Genomic DNA, 20,273 nt, shown 5'->3' with positions numbered 1-20,273 from the left:
CGAAACTAAGTGGAAGTCCAAGAAACATATCAACGGCTCAAAAGAACATGAATCAAAGTACTTAATTTATAACAACTCAACGAAACGAGAAATGAAACAATGAAACAAGATATGAAGCAAGCACAAGTACTAAATTTAGAACGGATCAATGAAGCAAGAAATGAAACGATATCGAAGCAATAAATTCCCATCATAATGGCTTAACGGTCCACTACTAAGCCTCACATTTCACAAATAATTCAACCTGCATTTCAAATCACATTTCACAAGTATTCCCAATCCAATATAAAATAATATTTTAATATAAAACATAGTTCTAAAATCATGCCGTATCCACAAATAATACTAGAACAGAGATTTCAAGGTAATAACCAGATCATATGTATTAAAGTTACTCACTAACCAATGTAGGCCCACTAGACTTCACTTAGTCTATAGTAGTACTAATTTTAGTATTTAAGAACGATTCGAAACATGTTGATCAAAAGTCAACTCTTAGTTAATGGTGGGGTCCACAACCCTACATAATTAGATCCAGAATATCCACCCACGGATTTACAATCCATGATTTCTCAAGAGTCTCATTTATCTTCTAGAACAATATCCTAAAGTTTCGGAACGATTCAACGGTTGGATCTCCGCCAATTGCTAAAATTAAGTAGCGGTAACGTTTGGTTTTACAAACTTAGAAATTCAATTCAGAAAGATCCGTACATCGGATTCCCAATCCTTAAGTTCCTAAAGTCCTCAAATACTACATATAATAACATATTAAAGTTTGAGAATGATCTAACGATCAAATCGTTGATTGTTATAATGGTCAAGTGGCGGACCTTAACGAAAATATGTTCAAACAACGAAATTTTGTCAATCAGATGTCACATTTAGCCTAGAAAGACAAAGTTAGCCCATTGGCCACGCATCGCTGATGGTGGCAGTTTCCAGTGAAAAGAAAACCCAATTTTCCGACAAACTCCAAAAATTACCAAATTTTACAGAATTGTAGAACACAACAAGGGGAAGAACTTTCATACTTGGGCCAAAGTCCAATTCGGCCGAAAAGATGCTTGAATTCACCTCGATTCACCGGAAACTTAGAATTGGGTGTTCTTTGAATCGCTGCCAAATCAAACCCCAACTCTTCAACCAATGATTGGGCATGGTTCCTGGGTTTAAGGAAAGTTAATTGATGGTGGAAGTCGAAGATGGTAGCTGCAGGAACGGCAGATCGTCGCGGTGACACCCATGAAGCCCACGACTTTGATTCTCACGAAACAAGAGCCAAGATGGCTCGAACTAGAGTGAGAAATGAAGAGGGAAGGTCGGCGACTCGTTTGAAGGTGCTGGCCCGACGTGATTTGTGGTAAAATCTGTCGGAAAGGTGACGAGAAGGAGTTGAGGAAACTGGGTCTGGTCGAGCAGGGAAAGGGGTCAAAGGAACGACCCAGGTTGGTTGTTTCTCCCCCTCTCCCATTTCCCTCCTTTCCTCCCTTCCCATTGGTTCACTACTTTTCCCTTATTTCTGATTTGTTAGTCCAATCCCTCATTTCTCCTCTCATCTCTCCATCTTGGCCACACATGTGGCACCATATCACTGCTCCAGCAAATCTAGAGCCTTCTAGATAATGGTCAAATGATAATTTCGCCCCTGTCTTTGCTCGTCTATACCTTCTTCGTTATAATTCCAAATTACATTCTGTTTGCGCTCACGTGTTCGTATCGACGAGCACTATCCAAATATGTAAAGATAAATGGAAAAATATGTAGGGATCAAATACGTCCGCGAAGAATCTTGTTTAATACAATAGGGGCAATTTCATCCTTTTATTTATCGAAAAAAAAAACTATACGCCGTAAATATAAAAGTGTCAAAATTAAGAATACGAATACGAAATACGTAGTTTTAAATGGTGAAATCTGAGGACGGAATTTCACTAACAAAGCTACAGCTGACCTTATGCCAAATCCCTCGAGCTCTTTTTCAATTAGACGATTGTGAGTTATTGGCTTTATTGCATCAAGAACAATTAAAATGCAATTGCATGTCCTAGCAGTGCTGATAACCTGGATGACATGAAAGTAAATAAGTGAACATGAAAGTAAATAAGTGAATCTAAAAGCATATAACGAACACCCATGCACAGATAAGAAGGGAAAAAATAACTCATTTTCTGTGTTCCAAAAAAATCTCTGACATATCTCAAGCGTTGATTAGTGTGACATAACAAACCAATTATAACAACATTAATCACCGCCAAAAGGAAAATATAACTCAAGCATGTTTCACTACTAGAAAAGGCTCACAGCATATAAGGAAGGTCCATTTGCAAAACTATGTTTAGTCCAGATCTTTATAAACTACCCAAGATCATTTTTATGCAAACCTATCTTTCTGGAAGCCATTCCTTACACATGATAAAAAACCATCAGAATATTTATAATTCCATGCACGGGTACAAAATTGGTCATTTAATTATTCAAAGATTCTTTGGTCTATCTAACCACATATTGGTCATTTAATGTCCAGGCTTCCAGCTGCAAGCATGTCACGAACATCACCTCTGCCTCATGCCTAAAAATTAACTCAAGACAACCAACATTAACATTCTCTAGACATGAGAAGAAATGCAGAGAAAGGGATAGCAATTCTCATTCTCTATCATGTATGTCACATTCATATCAGTGGAAGCTAATTATTAACCTATGCAGATCATCATGAAACTGTGGGGTCAACCAAATTCCAGTAATAGTCTCATTACTAAATCGAATTTTTTTTTCATAAACCCTAACCTAATGGTAAACATAAATATAGAAATTAAATTAAGGCTAGAATCATGAACATCCAATCCAAAACGCGAACAAATTTCACAAACCCTAATCTAGAATTTGAACCCTAAATTAAATTTCAAACCCTAAATTAATTCCAATATTTACCTGATTTGGGGGAGAATCGGTGCACAGTGAGGGATGAGAAGGAAGACTCCACAGTGAGGGATGAGAAGTCGAGAGAGAGAGAGATCAGAGAGGTGATAGGTCAGTCGAGAGAGAGGTGGGTCACTTGTGTGATGTGGGTGTGGCCGGATTCGAAGACGGCAAATAAGGAGGAGGAGAGAGATCGAGAGAAATAAGTGAGGAGGTTGAGGTGAGGTGAGGTCGAGAGAGAGAGAGAGTGACTGAGGGTGAGGTCGAGTAGGGTGAGGTGAGGTCGAAAAAAGAGTGACTAAAGTCTGAGTCTGAGTAGGGTGAGGTCGAGGAGGGTGAGGTGAGGTTGAGAGAGAGTGTGACTGAGTGAGGGTATTATTTGGATTCAACGGTTGAGATTAAATCTCAACCAAATCGGACGACTGTTACAATTCCAAAATATATTTAAAATTAAATAATATATATTATTATTTCGGTTCGGTTCGGGATTACCGAACAACTGAAAATGTGAGATTGATTACCATACGGTATTTTCAGTTTGGGATTTTTTCGGTTCGGTTTTCGGATTTTTTCGGTTCAGTTTGGATTTTTCGGTATTTTTTTCCACCATTAGTCTTAGAAACCTCTTATTTATTTTTTATTATTATTGTATGTACACTAAAAGGGTAGATGAGTGAACTAAGCCTTGCAATGAGTTGTCATAATAATGAATGTTTGAGAAAAAAAATTTAGACAAATATAACATTGAAACATTAAACCGTAACTTTCATTTATAAATGTTGGTACTAACAACATGAGTCTTATTCTTAAGGATTTTAGGGTCTAAGAAAATCGCAGTCACTCATCGTTTGATTTTAATTATACAATATAAAAGAGAGTACAACAAAAAAAATTAAATAACTAAGAACGAAAGGTAAGCGACGACTATTTTGTTTGACTTTAAAGTTAAATCTGAAAACAAAATGGTTATCAAATAATCTTGATTCTCTTACAATTAACGTGACTTTCTTTAATTTTAGGAAAAGATAAAATTATCAGGGCACTCGTTATATAACAGTAATAAAGATATTTGGGTGGGACATGAGTTTGTGGGTTGAATAAGATTTAACCTTAGGAATAAGATTAGACTGTTAGAGACTTGTAACCTATATATATGGATATGTTAAATAAAGCACTATATTGTGGATTCATAACTCATTATATTCTATCTTGCGTTTTGACAAAACAAACAATTGACTTGACTCAAGTCCATTTCATTTAGCCAAACCTATCTCATCTGGCCTACCAAACAGGACAGGTTGCCCACATGCGGATAGTGAACAGCAACAGTTTCTTTCTCTTTGGTTTCTTAAAGTGGAATGGTTTCTTTGCCGGGAGTTATAACAAAAAGCCCACGGTATTGTTCACTTTAATAAAAAACCACATTTTTACACTAAAAAATTAATCCTGATACTATTCACTTTACCCTTTATTTTATCCTTATCATTAAAACTCAAAATTTTCTTTTCATTAGTTTTCCTTTCTTTGCCTCATGAATTATGATATGCAAATGGGTCAATGGGTGGGGTTGTGTAGGAAACTATGAACACATGCTACACTGTTTGCATTAGAGTTGTTGATATTTATCCTCATGCGTCAAATTGTCAATGTGATGACCCATCCATCCAACCCAAACTATTCAAATTCTAACTCGCATTACATTACCTTAGGCTTCAAATTTGATCAAACACCCCTAATTAAAATCTTGTCATGTACAAATCATTCCAAAAATATTCAAAAACTCTACTGTTTTAATTAATTAATCACGCTCTCATGCTGCTAAAAAACAATTTCCGCCTAAATCGAAGATCATCCTGGCTTAGGAACTAAAGCTCTAATTACCGAAATTCACAAGCCGCGAGCCTAAGGTCTGAAGTTTAATTGGATGGGCAAAACACTTGTAGTCAAGCCTCAGATGCGCCTATAGTGCTTCTACAAGACAGGATACTTCCTTTGAAGCATATGGCCACAACGGTGAAAGTGCCACTACTTTCCCAATGATGATCAACGTTGGTGATACTAACTCTGCTGATACAATTTCATCTGCAACATCCTTCAGTTCTGCAAAAACCTGTATGAATGCACATGCAACAACGATCAATTCCATTAAATACATGAATTATGGAAATGGGCAAACTCTTACGATCTGAATTCCTATCTGTATAAGAAAGGTCCTAAAATGACACAAATGTAAGGTAATCAGGCAAAGAAAAGACACCATCTGAAGTCCAACATGGGCATATACCAATACACAACAGGAGACCATCCTTACCATGCGTTGTTGAGGTGTGGTCCCTCGCTCAACTGCAACAGCTGGTGTATTTGGCGGTAGACCATGATGCACCAACTTTTGAGCAAGAGAAGGGAGAGTCGACAAACCCATGTAAACCACCAAGGTCGAATCAGGGTCAGCTGCATTCTCTGCCACAAACAGAGGATCTGTTCCTCCCTTCCTGGAGTGGCCGGTGAGAAATCTAACACTATTTGAGACACCTCGATGAGTTAACGGAATCCCTAGATTTGCTGCTATCCCTGAAGCAGCAGTAATACCTGAAAGGTAAAAAGATTTTGATCAAATAGCTTGACCTTTTGAGAGAATAATCATGTCAAAGAAAACAAAGGATGCACAATTTGGATAAGGGAAGAGAAAATTTGTTTCCAACAGACACAAACTATAAGTTCTTTAGGCCACAACCTAGATAGGAAAAAAGTTGTTCCTAGACTCCTAATATATAACATATTCATATGGATGAAGACTCACCCATCTTACAAGTTACAAGAGCTCCCAGCCGAAACTTTATACTTAATGGCCTATGTGTTCAAAAATTCTTCAGGAATTAAGAAGCAAAGTGTACTAATCTCAATTTTCAGACACCCTTTTGCATACGGAAGACTTCTCACCTATGATTTCCAACGAGGAAAAATTTTAAATGCCAATGAAGTGTCATAATTTTAAGGAACTAACTGACAAAATAGAACATTTCTACAGGGATAGCATAGCTAATAATGTTCAGCTTTAGCAGATCTTTGTGACTGCGGACCATCTTAAATTCTCTGAAATTAGATTACTGAAACTTTATCAATGTGTTGAGAATCTTGAGATGGCAATGTTGAACATTCTCTCTTCAAAAAGCAATGGGGAAACAATGTAGACATGTCCATGAGACATTCCACCATTCTTATAAAAATGTCAACTAAATAACAGCGCTACCCCATTGATTTGTGATTGTACCTGGAATAACGTTAACTTCAATTCCTTGTTGCCGCAGAAAATCCATCTCCTCTCCACCCCTTCCAAACACCTAAAGAAAATCGATATGTTTTACAAGATGGAACATGATATCACAGGCAAAAACAGACACAATTTTATGAAAGACCATTATAAAAACTCACCAGCGGATCCCCTCCTTTTAGCCTCACAACATTAGCTCCAGCTTCGGCAAAACTCAGTAACAATTCATGTATCTCCTCCTGAAAGAGGGAAAACAAATTCAGTTCATTTCCTGAAATCCAAATTGAAAAGACCAAATTTTATATAGCATCAGATCAAGTAAAGTTTTCGTAATTGACAACCAAAACTTTGAATTCCACAAACCCAGATGCAAACAAACACAAACGCAAATACCCAATTCACCGAATTGCACAAAGCTTTCAAATTTATTGTGACACAGAACCCATATATTCGAAACACAATTTAAACTCACAAAAAAAAAAAAAAAAAAAAGAAGGGATTTTGGTTTCGGAAATGGAAATTAAGAAAGATGAGTGCTTGATTACCTGGGTTCTGCTATGGTACCCAGCAGTCTTGCCCACATAGAGAAGTCTAGCACCAGAGCCAACCAAATCTAAGACATCATTGGACACCAACCTATCATAGAGCAACAAATCAGCAGTCTGAATAACTCTGTAAGCCTTCATTGTCAGAAGCTCGGGGTCCCCAGGCCCCGTCCCCACCAAGAAGACATTCCCGGGCCCGCAGAAGCCTCGATCACCTTGAGTCTGCCTCTTTTCTCTGAGCACCTGAAGCAGGTTCCTGAGCTCGGGTAGCTGCAAAGCGATGTCGTTTTCCCTCAAGGAATCAAAATCGGGCGGGAGAGAGCAGCAGGGAGTGGGTAAGGGTTGGTCGGATTCTGAATGTTGGTTTTTGTAGAGCCAGTGGTCTCGCTGGTATCTCTCGATAGAAGCCTTCTCTGTAAAAGGTGAGGAGGAGGAATTGGAGGAAGTGGAGTTGAAGCGTAATGAAGAAATGGGGTTGAAGGAGGAGGAGGAGTGGGGTTTTCTGAAATGGGTGGAGGAAGAAGAGAAGGCAGAGAGAGACTGAATCCGACTCACAAGAGCCATAAGAAGAAAAGAAATGACAAGGATTCAGAATTTCAGAGAGACAAAACTCCAACAACCAAAGAGAGAAAGAGAACAAGTGTTTCTGTTTTGCTGCGAGTTTGAGTTCTTCTCGTTATTTGTAAGTATTGAGCGAGTGTTTGTGTTGGACTTGGATTTGGAATTCGGCTGGTGGCTCTTGAAAGCACGAGGAGTCCAAGTAAGTGGCTTTTTAGGGCTTTCAAAGGTCTCTATTGCCGCCTCTCCTTTCTTTGCTTCGGCCTCTCCATTGCCTCGTTATAGTTTTTTGTACTTTTGTTAATAAATTTGCCGATGATACGCATGCGTATACGTGTACTATACACCCATACGCATGTATTTTCAATAGTATTTTAGTTTGTTGCGCATGCCTCAATGAGAAAGGATGAACCAAACACGAAATAACCCTTTAAAAACATTTTAATGATGTTAATGTAAGTCCCCAATAAAAGCATGTCTCACGTTCCATTTTCCATATGGCAACACCAACATTCCGAAGGTTGTTGCTTCTTCAGTCCCAACAAGCATTTCCTGGGACATAACCGACACAAAGCATTTCATGGAAAAGAAGATTTTGTTTTAATTCATTCTTCTCTGTTTCTTCCTCTCCCTCCCATCACCGTTCTTCATCCATCACTTTTCTCATATATATACTTCCTATATCTCAAGCAAAAATCTGAAAAAATTAACACTGAACAAAATTGTCATCAAATGGTAACTATTTAAGTTGTTTTCACTTCCAATATTTTGTTTTCATTCACTCTTCTTTATTTCTTCCCCTTCCTTCCACCACCCTTCTTACTTTTCCTCATATCTCAAGCGCAAAAAGTAAAATTAAAAACTAAAAACTAAATAGTTATCAAACAGACCCTTCAATTGCCACATAAGTACTCAGTTAACAAGCAGCAATTGCTGACAAAAACAGCTAAGATTGCGATGAGTTACCAACTTACATCCTTCTTTTAAAGGCCGAGAACATGATAGTTCAAATTTGTTGCATGATCATCTAAATTTAGAGACATGGGTAAGATTGCAAAATAACTAGAACCTCCTATTCATTAATGTATCAGCACCTTGTGGCTTTCTCCAGCCACCCTCAGCAGTCCTCTCAAATATGCGTGGCTCCTTCATGGGAAAGGTTTCTCTCCAATCTGGGTGTTTAATTAGGTAGTCCCATTTCCTGAATCAAGATTACCAAATTTAGTTAAAGCAATATCCGGAAATTAACATTATTCTATGGGATGAACATCATCCTATTTCTAGGAATTGCAACGTATACAAGTCTTGACTGATAGATTATGATTACACGAGCCAGAAACAAGAAAAACTTCAATGCATCTACTTGTGATCAACTTGCTGTGCAGTTCCTGTCAATCTTTTATTCTTTCTTCTTTTATCATGGGGAAATATCCTCTTTTCTTTCTTTATATTCAAATTCTTTTTCTGCGTGTGTGTGATCACTAAGAACTTTAAGACGGGTCTACTTTCGATTGTGCATACCTTCTCATATTCTCCACAAAATCTGGGTTCTCAGCAGAAGGTGAAGTAGAACACATGAGAAGGATTTCTGAATCAGAGTAGTGTTGTAATGACAAAGCAAAATGTAACTGCTGCAGTGTCCTGCATGAATAGAAACGATATGTGAGGTAATGTTGCTGGCATGGTTGAACACAACTTTAAGAGAAGCAGAGATATGTTGCAAAGTAATTAAAAGTTGAAGGCATAATCGATGAAGTAACTCTTACCAGCAACATGGAGCTATCTTGAAATGATCAGTTTGGGTATCATATGTTTCTAGTAACTTTCCTTTCCAACTAGAGTCCTCATATGATACAGAAACTCGAATTCTCCTGACAACTTCATCAGGGCATCTTGAGGTTTTGTCAAAGATAGCTGGGGTAATAGATCCGGTGGAAGTTCCTATCTGAAATAGTGAAAAATATCTACAATATGAAGGATTTAACAGAAGTTTCACTCACACACATTACACAACATTATAAACTTCACAGGTGAGCACACAAAAAATGTGATGGTTTATCTCATTTTAAACCGACTTAAATGAACATTAGCCATACAACAAATTGATATTTAATTCATGGAGTTGAAGCTAACCATGAAACCGTTGAAGCTTGGGTACGCGTTTCCCTCGGGATCCCTTCTAGTGTTATGCCCAAGAATGCATAGAGTACGTATATGGAATTTCTCCGGTCTCTTCCTTAAAGTTTCAACAATTTTGGCACCTAAAGGGAAGGAATAACCATCCAAGTTTTCCTGACTTTCTGATCCAGTGTTGTAGTTACCCTGCTGCACACAAAGTTCAATATTTTTCAGCTTGAAGTATCCTGTTTCTGAGTAGATAACTACACCTCTGGAAAATCAATAACAAAGTAGAGGATCCTGGAGCAAACATTAGTTGAAACATCTTCAAATCCACCAACTAGATGCACCTGCATTTTGTGAACATGAAATATTCCTTTATTTGTGCTAGATTCTATGAGTCAATAAAAAGCATACAACCATTTAAGTCACAAAATCATTTCAGTTAGGAATAGTACATCTAACTCCATATCCGTGTTATGGTCAACAAGGAGTGACAGCATTTGGGATAAACCCGTGTCCACAATGTTTGGAGAATCCATATGAGCAACTGAGGTCCTACAGTTTGAAAACAGAATGAGAAACGACAGTACTAGAGCACCAAAAATTTCCTAACTTTAATCGCCAAATGGAATGGTAGATGACATGAAAATGTCTTACTTGTTACGATGATAAGAGATCTAGAACCGGTCATATTTACCACTTCAATTGGAGTCCAAATTTTGGTGGAATGGTAGATGACATGAAAATGTCTTACTTGTTACGATGATAAGAGATCTAGAACCGGTCATATTTACCACTTCAATTGGAGTCCAAATTTTGGTGTTTGTTTTGGCATCTATGGCATTTCTTGTTAAAAAAGTAGAACCAAATATGAAATTACTATTTGAAAACTGGTATGATTTAAACAATTATATCCCCAATAAATCCGTTTCTTACATTCCATTTCTAGGATTCCGGATGGCCACACCGATACAGGTTGTTGCTTCATCAGTTCCAACAAACTTTTAACGAGGAAGACCAAGAAGAAGAAAATTGAAGTTAGCAAAGGAATAATTAGTAGTACTCTTGATACTAAAACTACAATTACCATGAAAGTGAACAGTTAATAGCTAGCAACCATTTCAGAAAAACCATCAACAATACAATGACACTAACTTACATCCATCTCTTTAAGGCAGAAAATATGATAACTTTAAGAACCATCAGGATGGCCATGAATAAATCATGAGATGACTTCCATTTTGCACAAGATAATAAGGAAGACTACCATCAACCCATGTACTTTTTATTTTAGTTCACCATGCAGTCTCTATGTTATGTTGCACATTGCAACACAAGGATGCCTATATTAAAGCTGAAAAGAGTACCAGGACAGCTTTCAGCGTGCAGGACTATCAAATGCCACTTTCCTCAAATGAAGGCCTTCAACATGCATAAGGGGTCTTGGCCACCATGTTTTCACTAACAGTAGTTACTACAAAGTTAATATGGACAAGATGCTAACCCTTTTCTTTGAGTTCAATAGGCCTTTGAAATATAGCATGTTAACACTAGAAGAATGGTTCAATGGTTGTACTGGCATCATATACTAATACGTGAACTAAGTAAAGAAAGGTTAAACTGATGTCTCTCCGCTGTATATATGCAAGAAAAAGTTCATGCCACATGTTGACGAGTGTTTGCCTCAAGGAATAGAGAAAGAAACATACATCCACCAATGCTGGATCAACAGTTGCATATTCTCTCTGGAACAAATAAACCCATTTACTACGTGGCGATGTGTCCAGAACTGACTCTTCACGTACAGAGAATCTCCTCTCCGGGATAGCTTTGAACGAATTTGAGGCTTCTACCAAAGCAGGGTGTTCCAGTAGAGCAACCAGAGTATCCCATCCCTGTTCACGAGCACAAGCTTTAAGTTTTATAAATGTATTGCAAGGAGTGCAGAAATATTTTATGGAAAATGTAAAGTAGAGGAATTTGAGCGAGCAAATTATCCGTCAGAAGACAATTCCAGATTCTGTTTCTCAAAAAATGTAGTTATTTGAAGTTTCGGTATACTTTATTATTGTATGTATAAATAATGTATGTAAATCTAATAAACATAAACTTCATTAGTACTCATCTTGCAGATTAAGGTGTTGCAACAAATAAACTAGAATTTTTTATTTTAAAATTTGTTTCATAAGTAATGGCATCAGAAACTTAGAGCATTGTGGAATTTGATAAAAAGATTGTATATTGATTTTGTGATTTACAATTACAAAGATACACGTACATATACATGAAGGAAAGCAGGAGAGTCAACAACTCCCCAATCCCCATACATAAAAACCCATAACTTACAACGGCTATGATTGATTAACAACCATGATTGAAGACAACGAGGTGAGGTGGTAACTGCAAACCGCATCAGCTGGGTAAGGTGGTAACTAGAACCGCATCAGCTAGGTAAGGTAGTAACTACAACCCATACCGTAAGCATCCAATAAGCATCAAATTTAGCTTTATAATTTGTTTTGTTTCTACAAAGAAAAGCTTTTGACAACAATCGCAGATGAAATGCTGGACACAAATTTGGAATATCTACTTTTTACAAATTTAAAAATTTCCGTTAGTATCGCCTCAAGTAAGGCAAACAGTTGGGCAACTTTATTGTTTCTACTTTACTCTTTCCCACCACATTTTTTCTCATCAACCAAACACATATATACCTATATACCTATGTATCTATCTATATATATAGAGAGAGAGAGAGAGAGTACCTGAGGCGATGCAGAAGAGTCTGTAGAAAAGGGAAGCCCATCAACAAAGATCATGATTTCACACAAACACACACAGAGAGACTCAGAGACGGAGAGAGTTGCTGATGGACAAAGTTGGGAGTCTGACGACGATGACGACCAAGACTCGAAACTTCAGCAAATCAGTGAGAAGGATCGCTCGAAACTTTGATCTCTCTCTTTTTTTATTTTATATATTTTGGTAGTGAGTGGGTGCGTGTGGACTTGAAAGTTGCCAGTTTGGGAGTCGTCTGACTTGGGCTTTCAAACTCATACCCGGCCTATGGTTTAACCGTGTGGGCCAATGCTCTCGAGTTCTAGATTTAAAACAAACTATTTTGTATTTGATACATGCAGTAATATGGGAGAAAGGAGCAAGATTTTAAACTTGAACTTGGCATCGTTAAACCCTAAACCCTACTTCAATAAAAAAAATATTTGTTATAGCCAAGCCAACAATGGCATCAAAACTAGAAAATGTTCATCAATATTGCTTGTAAAAATAAAAGATATGGTCTTAAATATGATACAAAGAACACAAGTGAAGGTTTTTACATGAATTTGATGGTTCACAACCTCTTCACCTGACAATGAGTCTTGATTCGACAACTCGTGTGGAGCGAGCGAGCGAGCTGGCCGAAGAGCATCTTCCTAAGTAGGAAGGACAACAAATAAAAAATAAGATTGAACATCAAATTTTTGGTTAATCAGGTGTTTAGTTGCATTTAAGATTTTGTTGTCCTCCAAAACATTATAAAAAAAGCAAATAAAGTTTTACTGCAGTGTAAAAGGAAATTATGCTTATGTACTATAATGTGGTTTGATCTTTATTGATTTTTTTCTTTAACAACTAACTATTTAGACAAACTAATGCTATCGATTGTCAAAACATTGTAAAAAACATGGAAACCCTACTAAAAATAGAGAGAAAATAAAAAGGAAGTTTGTATTTACTTAAAGATTAGATAAAAGGATGTTTGAGAAGTGTGAAGATGTTGAAAACTTTGATGGATTAATGAATGGCCACATAGTAATGTGAACATAGGAAATGAATGAGGATTGTATTTTCAAAAAGTGTGTGCTGTAAATTTCAATAAGTAATTAATACATTTGTTTAGAGTTGCTTTATTACTATCAAAACATACTGAGAGGAAGAAAAGATCAATAACATCAGTATCTATCCCTCTCTTTTTTATTTGTCATCCTCTTATTTTATAGTTATAGTGTGATATTTTACACCTACTTTACTTCTGTCACTATTAAAAGCTATTTCTCTCACTTTTACCTATTTATAACTGAAGAGTTATCATATACAAATTGTGTGTATAAAGCAGTGGGGATCTTTCTTTAACATTCAAAAATTAAAAACCAAAGCGTACCAAAATTCCCAAATTTCCCCGCCACTGCCCGCAGACACCACCATGGCCATAGATCCCAGCCACACCACCGCTTCAGCCGCCGCCGTCACGGCCACGGCCGGAGCTGCCGCCCCCAACACACCCACGACGAGGCCCGTAAGACCCGCCGTATCATCTCCTCTTCCTCCTAATCTTTACGCAGCCCAATCCCTCCAAATTCGGACCCAATCGCCATCATCTTCACCATTAGCATCAGCAGCTGCTAATCATCAGGGGGTTCTGTACCCACTGGCTTCCTCAGGCCGAGGCTTCATTCCCCGGCCCATTCGCCCCGCCGCCGCTGCCGGAGGTGAACCCCCAGTCACTGTGGCCAACGCAGGAGCTTCGTACCCATCTCGGCCCCTTCTGAATTTCCCTTCGCAGCAGCCTATTTCTGTGCATTTGATGAGATCCAACTACAGCTTAGCACCTTCTCCTCTTCCTCCTCCTATTAGGGGCCTTCCCCTTTCTTCTGCTGCTCCTGAGGTCTCAACTTTTCTCCTATTTTTCGTTGGTTTAATTGATCTTTCAATGGTGTGCTTTTGATCCTACATTTTTGACATAGGTATTTATTCGTAGGGCGAACTACACACAAACACACAGTAAAGTTTTGCTGTTTGGTAGTATTCTTTGACTCAAAGAAGCCTTTTTTTTTTCTTTGCGTAACATCTTGAAAACTTGTATTGGGGTGAATTTATTAGGGAAAATAAGAAAGGTTATTTAGAATAAGCAAAAAGATGGGTACAAGGTTCTTCTTTTTCTACCTATGTATATTTCAGTCCATAAGGGAAAATATGCTTTATCAGAAGCTTTGATTTTTGGCACTTTGAAGTATGTATTGTACATGGATTGGCGATGTTTCCGACTTGTAATCAGAATAAAGAAGTGTTGGTGGTAACGTAGACTTTATTTTTGCTTTTGCAAATGCTTGCCCATGGTCAATAAAAAAACTCCTCAGCGAGCAGGCTTCTATGAGTCTTGTCTTAAAAGAATGTTCTACATCTTGAACAGGTCAAGTTAGGCATTCATCTTGCTTATGTTTCATTCTCTTCTGAATAATACTAGGTTCAATATTGTCGATGACAAGAGAAATTAATGCAGTTAATATCTCTAGTATTTGGTAGGCAATATGAGTTTTGAGCAAACTGGCCAGTCAGAATGGGTAAACTAGACAATGGATTTAGTTTTGACATGAATATTATGCCAATCGAAACGTAGTAACTTTTTGGCCATTGAAAATTCTATGCCAAACCGAATACAGGTTTTTTTATTTTATTTTTTGCAATTCTTATTATTATTTTCTGTGGCTTTATTGTTATTTTGTTTGCATAAAAGGTTTTGCTTGTTGAGTCTGAATGCAAGATTTGGAGATTTATTCAGTATGTCTTCTTCCTGGTTTAGGTTGCTCCATCTTCAGTTCCTGACAGCAATGGTTTTAAAGACATGAGGTAATGTTGGATATAATGCCTCGACATTTGTTTCTTTTAATATTTTTTGCAATAAGACTATTTTATTTTTTCAAGTTTTGGACTGATGTAACTTGTTCTTGATGTGCTTTCTGCAGGGATAAAAACAAAGATGATAACTTAGCTGTCATTAGAGGTCGAAAAGTAAGAAAACACTTTGCTTTCCGATTGGCTCTGCATCTATAGATGCATTATAATATCTTGCTATTAAGACTTTCGTTATATCCATTAATTTGCTCTAGTCGATGTCAAAGATCCCTTGGTGTGGGGGTCGTGTACTTAAATCATTGTCTAATTTATTTGGATATGTTGCATGGTTTATAACATCCATTTACAGCACTTAATTTCACTTCTATTTTAGGTCCCTTGATCATTTGATAGGTTCACTCTAGTAAGAGGAGCGGATGGCTAAAAATGGAACATAATTAGTGGCAGAAATGGCTACCTCATTCTATATTGAATACATGCTTTTCAATATTTTTTTAGTAGTTGGTTGAAGGCTTTGTTCTTCAAGTTTATGGTGGAATTGAATATGATAGAATGTCAGAAACAGTCTGTACTGTCATTTACTTTGTTATTCAGCCCTCTATTATTATGATTTCTTTGTTTCTATGTCTTTCAGTTTTTATTCTCAGTTTTTTAGGTAAAGGGCATTGTGGTTGTGAATCAGCAGCTGTGCTCGGTGTGTTACGTACATCACCCATATAAAACACATATCATGAATTATTTGTAATGAGAGATGACCTTAGGTGTTGTGAAGATAATTTTCCCTCGTTTCTAGGAGGGATTGGAATGAGTTGATGATTAACCTTACGGTATTTAGTGATTGTGTGGATATTTTGTTTGCTTTGAGGGAAAAATGTCATTCGATGTTTCTCTTTCGTTTAAGTTTATATGAATGATTGATGGAGTGGATCTGTCTGATATATTTTCTTTCTTTCTTTCATCAGTTAAATTCCTTCCTCCCTTTCCTTCACGTCAGGGAAGTTGTTTAATCATCCTTTCTGATGGTAGCATACCTGGAGTATTTCTTGATATTCATATCTACAAAATAGGATGGCAGTGTAGAATGAGCACAATAATATGCAGGCATCTATTTAAGATTCATCTAAGGGTTGAGAGTGCCATTCTACAAACCCATATCATGTGTGCCTCTGCATGCGTCACATCTCTACATACTTTATGCCTAGACAAAGGATAACCTTTTAGACGCATGAATGTTCCATTTGTGAAAATGTAATAATCTGCTCCTGTTGTTGGGCACAGTTGACTCAGATGGATGTCTGTTGAAGGACACAATTTAGTTAGAAACTGCAACCCATCATTTTGATATTTACTTCTTCCCATGGACACCCTACAATGTAGTCCAACCCATCGCCATCAACCATATAGCTAAATTTTCACATACATATAGTACTTATGCTGCAGTTAATCCGATACTAATGGCAGCAGAAACAGTAGAGAAATTTAAAAAAAAAAAGCCGCAAGTACAACCTGGATTTTATCTTTTCTGAGATGAATGAATCGATCCTTCATCAAAACCTTCTGGATGTATGTAGGATAACCAGGATGCAAATTATAAGTTGTCTTTAGTTCACATACTTTTTTTTTGGCGTCAATTATTTGGAATTATTTTTATGCAGGTCAGGGTGACAGATGGAGCTTCTCTATACGTGCACTGTCGGTCATGGTTGAGGAACGGTTTTCCTGAAGAAATTCAGGTTGGCATCATATCATAGGTTGAGATCTTGTTTTGTGTAGTGTTTGATACTTTGCTTTTATCCTATAAGAATCTAGTACTCGATCTTTTTGCAAGCCTAATTTGTACTCAAGTTGTTGTTTGAAAAGCCTAGATCCACATGTGCCTTCATGTAACATTTGTTAATAATTCAAGAGTGCTGACACCCATCCCCTGAAATATCGGGTTGGAATGCGTCCAGTCTAACTCTGTGCTAATGCCTCCCGAGTGAATTATCTGGTCATATGAAACAGTGGATATATGATACCACATCTTGTTACTACCTTTACCAGCTAGTTCATCTAGACAATTAATGTCTTAACACATTCATTAGGATAAATCCTACTATAATATTAGTAGTCTCACATCAGTACCATGAAAATGGTCCTCTTACAATAGAAAAAGATTATGGACTATAATGTCGCTAGCTATTGTGCCCCGGGGAAAAATTTAGATACAACTTGTTGACATCACTATTGTTTATAATTAGACCAAACAAGACAGGAAACTGAAAGCCCATATGCGTACCTGAATTTTCTAGGTTTTTTTGGCCAAACAAAAGGAGTCATCAGTATACTGCACCGATGTATTGTTTTCCTTAGCAGTTCAAACTGCACATTAATGTGGGAATGTACTAATTTGATTTTTGATGCAGTACTGTTGTTACCTATTTCATTTATAATGATTTTGCCCTGATGATCTTGGAAATTTTTTACTCTGCTGGCAGCCACAATATGGTGATGCTGTAAGGTCTCTTCCTAAACCTTCACCAATACCTATGGCAAGTGCTACTCTTCCAAAGAAGGAGGGGGGTGAAGCAGAAGAAAAAGGAGATGATAACAAGGACGAGGTTGGGTTTTTATGATAACCACTATATTTGGCAGCAGTAATCATTATTTTGAATTGTTATAAATGGAAACAAAAAGTTGAGATATATGACTTCAAGAGTTTGTTTGTCAAATTGGAGGATCATAGGTTCTTCACTTGCCCCCAACCTCTAGCCGGTCTTTAGGTTTTCATTTTGGTTTTTCAGGAAAAAAAAAAAAAAAAAAAAAAAAAGAATCTGCTTGTAGTTTTTACCTTTAAACAAGTAAGTTTTAAGTTTAGAGGGCACAAAAATTAAAAAGTGAGGCTTCTATGTTTTCGAATCTGTCCATTCCTATATCTAACGATTAGATGTATAGTGCTTATTAAAAATGTACTTAGTTTCATTGTTCTCGCTTCCAGGCTGAGGAACACATTGAGCGTTTATCAACACATGATCTGTTAAAAAGACATGTCAAACGCGCCAGAAAGGTTCGAGCACGGTAAGTTTTTCACAATCTGGTCCTTACACACAGTGAGTCGACTTTCCTTTGTCACAGATAATCATTTTAAGCCTTGAAAGCTGATTTACAAACCTTAAATTTCCACCTTAGTTGAAGTTAATGGGTTTAATTGAATATCATATATGAATTATAATTACCATTTGCAAGATTAAGTTAGGGTATATTTGCGGTTGATTTATCTCATCCATTTTATTTTTCTGTTGAAGCTTTGATTGTGAAAAATACCTCGAAAGAGAAGTGGATTTCGGTTGCCACTAAACTGAATCAATGGGCGTCTAGGTTTGCCTTTTGAAGTCCAAAGCTGGAGGAAAAATGGACCTCTTAATTTGAGATGTTAAATTGCCCCAAAAAAATGAAAAATAAAAGAAATAGAAGAAAGACATTTTAGGTTTTAGCATGTGCCTGCAAGTTCTCACTCTATATCCCACATGCACCCAATTTGGTTTGTTAAGTTTCTGAGTATTAATTATACTATATTGATAACGCATGCTGCCTTAATCAACCATTCATGAAAGAAGGTACCAATTCACCATTAACCCAATGTCCTTAGGGTTAGCTCAAGTGGTGTGGGAGGGTGGGAAAATGGATTAGGATTAGGATTAGGCCAGGTCAAGAGTTCGATTCCCTCCGTTGTAACAAAAAACAAAAACAAGGGGCTAACAACCTTATATCTTATACTGATAAAACTATATATTTTCTAACAGCGTTCTCGCTCTCTAGGTAAAGATAAGTCATACACTATAAATGGGATGTTCTATTTTCCAAAAAGCTTTGGCATTACGCTTTCTGCAGATAAAGCATACTGCAGAGGTTGACTAGTTATTTGGTGTTTATTTTGTAGATTAAGAGAAGAACGCTTACAGCGAATTGCAAGGTACAAGTCTAGGCTTGCGCTTCTCCTTCCTCCCTTGGTAGAACAGTTCAGAAATGATCTAGCTTCAGGAAACTGACCCATATGTTGCTCTATCGGACCTAATTAACATTGAGCACAATGGACTTTCATACCAAATCAGTATTCTTCTGGAATGATGAAAAATGTGTACGGTATTCAAGCAAGTTCGCTGTACAAATTGTACTTTGCTGTAACAGTCAACATCATTGGTGGAATGTTACGTGGGCGTGGTAGATGATAGGAAAAAATTGTGGGAACTGAGTGAGCTAGAATTTTTTGTTTTTCCATGCGTTTGAGTGTAAGTTGAGCGTTGTGAGTTGTTACGACACCAAAAAGTTGAGTTGTATTGTAATAATTCTTTCTCTGGTCAATTTTCGTTTATTTTCTTTTAACAGATGAGCTTTTAGACATGTAGCTGCAAGTTGGCCCCTCTCGAATATAAGCTAACATTTTTAAGCTCTCAAAATTCTAAACCCAAAGTTGGTGTGAAAATATTACCCTGCCTTTAATGACTAAAAATTAAAAAGCTATTCTGTTATCAATCCGGATCGAGGTCACAAAAAGTAGAAAGAGAAATAACCAAGTTTTATTACAAAATTTACATACAAAAAGCAACTTTCGGAAGCCATCGTTTATGCCTAAATATGTGGCTTTCAGTCTTCTACGAACCAACCGCAAACAATTGTCAATAATCTCCACGGGATTCACCTTTACACATATTCAAGCACAAAGTATTTGAGTTATGTTCAAAAGAGGCTCAAACTTAACAGGTCAAACCGCTTTAGTTAACATATCAACTGGATTATATTTCGTACACCAATCTTTTCTATGGACGGTGCCATGTATAAAATAAAACCACGCATCAATATGCTTTTGCCCTCGAATAATAAACTAGATATTTGGACAAGGGAATAATACTCTGACGACTGCAATTAGCTTCTGAGAGTCAAAATGCTATCCTCGTGTCCAACTATTAAATTATTTTTTTCACATCAAAATGTTATTCCCCTAGTAGTGTAATATTGTCACATCAACTTTTGGTTAACTTTTTCAATATTCGTATTTCATACATGGTTCAAATTTGGGTTATTTTTCTAATCTTCCTTAAAAATAGAATTATTGGACGTCTCCTCATGAGACCTGAAGGATCTTATAAAGGAATTATGAAAGGAAAATGATAACCGCGTCTTCATTTTTTTCTTCTTACACAATTTAGTTTTGTCATAATAGAGAAATGTGGGGAAGATAAAGA

The 20,273-nt window shown here is 37.0% G+C and overlaps 3 protein-coding genes across 4 annotated transcripts; 1 reads left to right on the top strand and 2 right to left on the bottom strand.

Annotated features, from left to right (window-relative positions):
* Window positions 1-4,599: 4,599 nt before the first annotated feature.
* On the bottom strand, window positions 4,600-7,574 carry LOC137734133 (S-adenosyl-L-methionine-dependent uroporphyrinogen III methyltransferase, chloroplastic). The gene is made up of 5 exons (XM_068473427.2): window positions 6,739-7,574; window positions 6,355-6,432; window positions 6,194-6,263; window positions 5,234-5,511; window positions 4,600-5,032 (listed from the first exon to the last, which is right to left on the bottom strand). Exons 1-5 carry the CDS (start codon window positions 7,300-7,302, stop codon window positions 4,883-4,885), a joined length of 1,140 nt encoding a protein of 379 aa, XP_068329528.2. The 5' UTR covers window positions 7,303-7,574; the 3' UTR covers window positions 4,600-4,882.
* A 599-nt stretch (window positions 7,575-8,173) lies between these two features.
* On the bottom strand, window positions 8,174-12,399 carry LOC137734135 (protein N-terminal asparagine amidohydrolase family protein). Of its 2 annotated transcripts, none has more exons than XM_068473429.2 (9): window positions 12,183-12,399; window positions 11,127-11,312; window positions 10,354-10,418; window positions 9,873-9,972; window positions 9,726-9,764; window positions 9,430-9,621; window positions 9,063-9,241; window positions 8,818-8,937; window positions 8,174-8,497 (listed from the first exon to the last, which is right to left on the bottom strand). In XM_068473429.2, exons 1-9 carry the CDS (start codon window positions 12,234-12,236, stop codon window positions 8,359-8,361), a joined length of 1,074 nt encoding a protein of 357 aa, XP_068329530.2. In that variant the 5' UTR covers window positions 12,237-12,399; the 3' UTR covers window positions 8,174-8,358. The 2 variants fall into 2 exon arrangements, with proteins under 2 accessions (XP_068329530.2, XP_088553364.1); XM_088697238.1 differs by having other exon boundaries at window positions 9,430-9,618; window positions 12,183-12,393.
* A 1,126-nt stretch (window positions 12,400-13,525) lies between these two features.
* Window positions 13,526-19,392, top strand: LOC137735063 (proline-rich family protein). The gene is made up of 7 exons (XM_068474432.2): window positions 13,526-14,083; window positions 14,999-15,045; window positions 15,162-15,207; window positions 16,707-16,784; window positions 17,529-17,651; window positions 18,029-18,108; window positions 18,971-19,392. The coding sequence occupies exons 1-7, from the start codon at window positions 13,622-13,624 to the stop codon at window positions 19,077-19,079; spliced, it is 945 nt and encodes a 314-aa protein (XP_068330533.2). The 5' UTR covers window positions 13,526-13,621; the 3' UTR covers window positions 19,080-19,392.
* Window positions 19,393-20,273: the final 881 nt, after the last annotated feature.

The sequence above is a fragment of the Pyrus communis genome, chromosome 7, assembly GCF_041283825.1.
Source record: "Pyrus communis isolate YQ-2024b chromosome 7, ASM4128382v1, whole genome shotgun sequence".
Lineage (NCBI taxonomy): Eukaryota > Viridiplantae > Streptophyta > Magnoliopsida > Rosales > Rosaceae > Pyrus > Pyrus communis.
This window is presented reverse-complemented; position numbering and strand designations above follow the sequence as displayed.

Excerpts from the sequence above, each read along its gene's own strand:
- LOC137734133 (XM_068473427.2), bottom strand. The coding sequence starts at position 7,302 with ATGGCTCTTGTGAGTCGGATTCAGTCTCTCTCTGCCTTCTCTTCTTCC. Across the intron at positions 6,433-6,738 it reads GGTACCATAGCAGAACCCAG|GAGGAGATACATGAATTGTT; the intron begins GTAATCAAGCAC and ends TCCCTCTTTCAG. Across the intron at positions 5,512-6,193 it reads TGAAGTTAACGTTATTCCAG|GTATTACTGCTGCTTCAGGG; the intron begins GTACAATCACAA and ends TTTACCTTTCAG.
- LOC137735063 (XM_068474432.2), top strand. The coding sequence starts at position 13,622 with ATGGCCATAGATCCCAGCCACACCACCGCTTCAGCCGCCGCCGTCACG. Across the intron at positions 15,208-16,706 it reads CTGTCATTAGAGGTCGAAAA|GTCAGGGTGACAGATGGAGC; the intron begins GTAAGAAAACAC and ends ATTTTTATGCAG. Across the intron at positions 16,785-17,528 it reads GTTTTCCTGAAGAAATTCAG|CCACAATATGGTGATGCTGT; the intron begins GTTGGCATCATA and ends CTCTGCTGGCAG.
- LOC137734135 (XM_068473429.2), bottom strand. The coding sequence starts at position 12,236 with ATGATCTTTGTTGATGGGCTTCCCTTTTCTACAGACTCTTCTGCATCG. Across the intron at positions 9,973-10,353 it reads CGGAATCCTAGAAATGGAAT|GACCTCAGTTGCTCATATGG; the intron begins GTAAGAAACGGA and ends TTCAAACTGTAG. Across the intron at positions 8,498-8,817 it reads TTTGTGGAGAATATGAGAAG|GAAATGGGACTACCTAATTA; the intron begins GTATGCACAATC and ends ATCTTGATTCAG.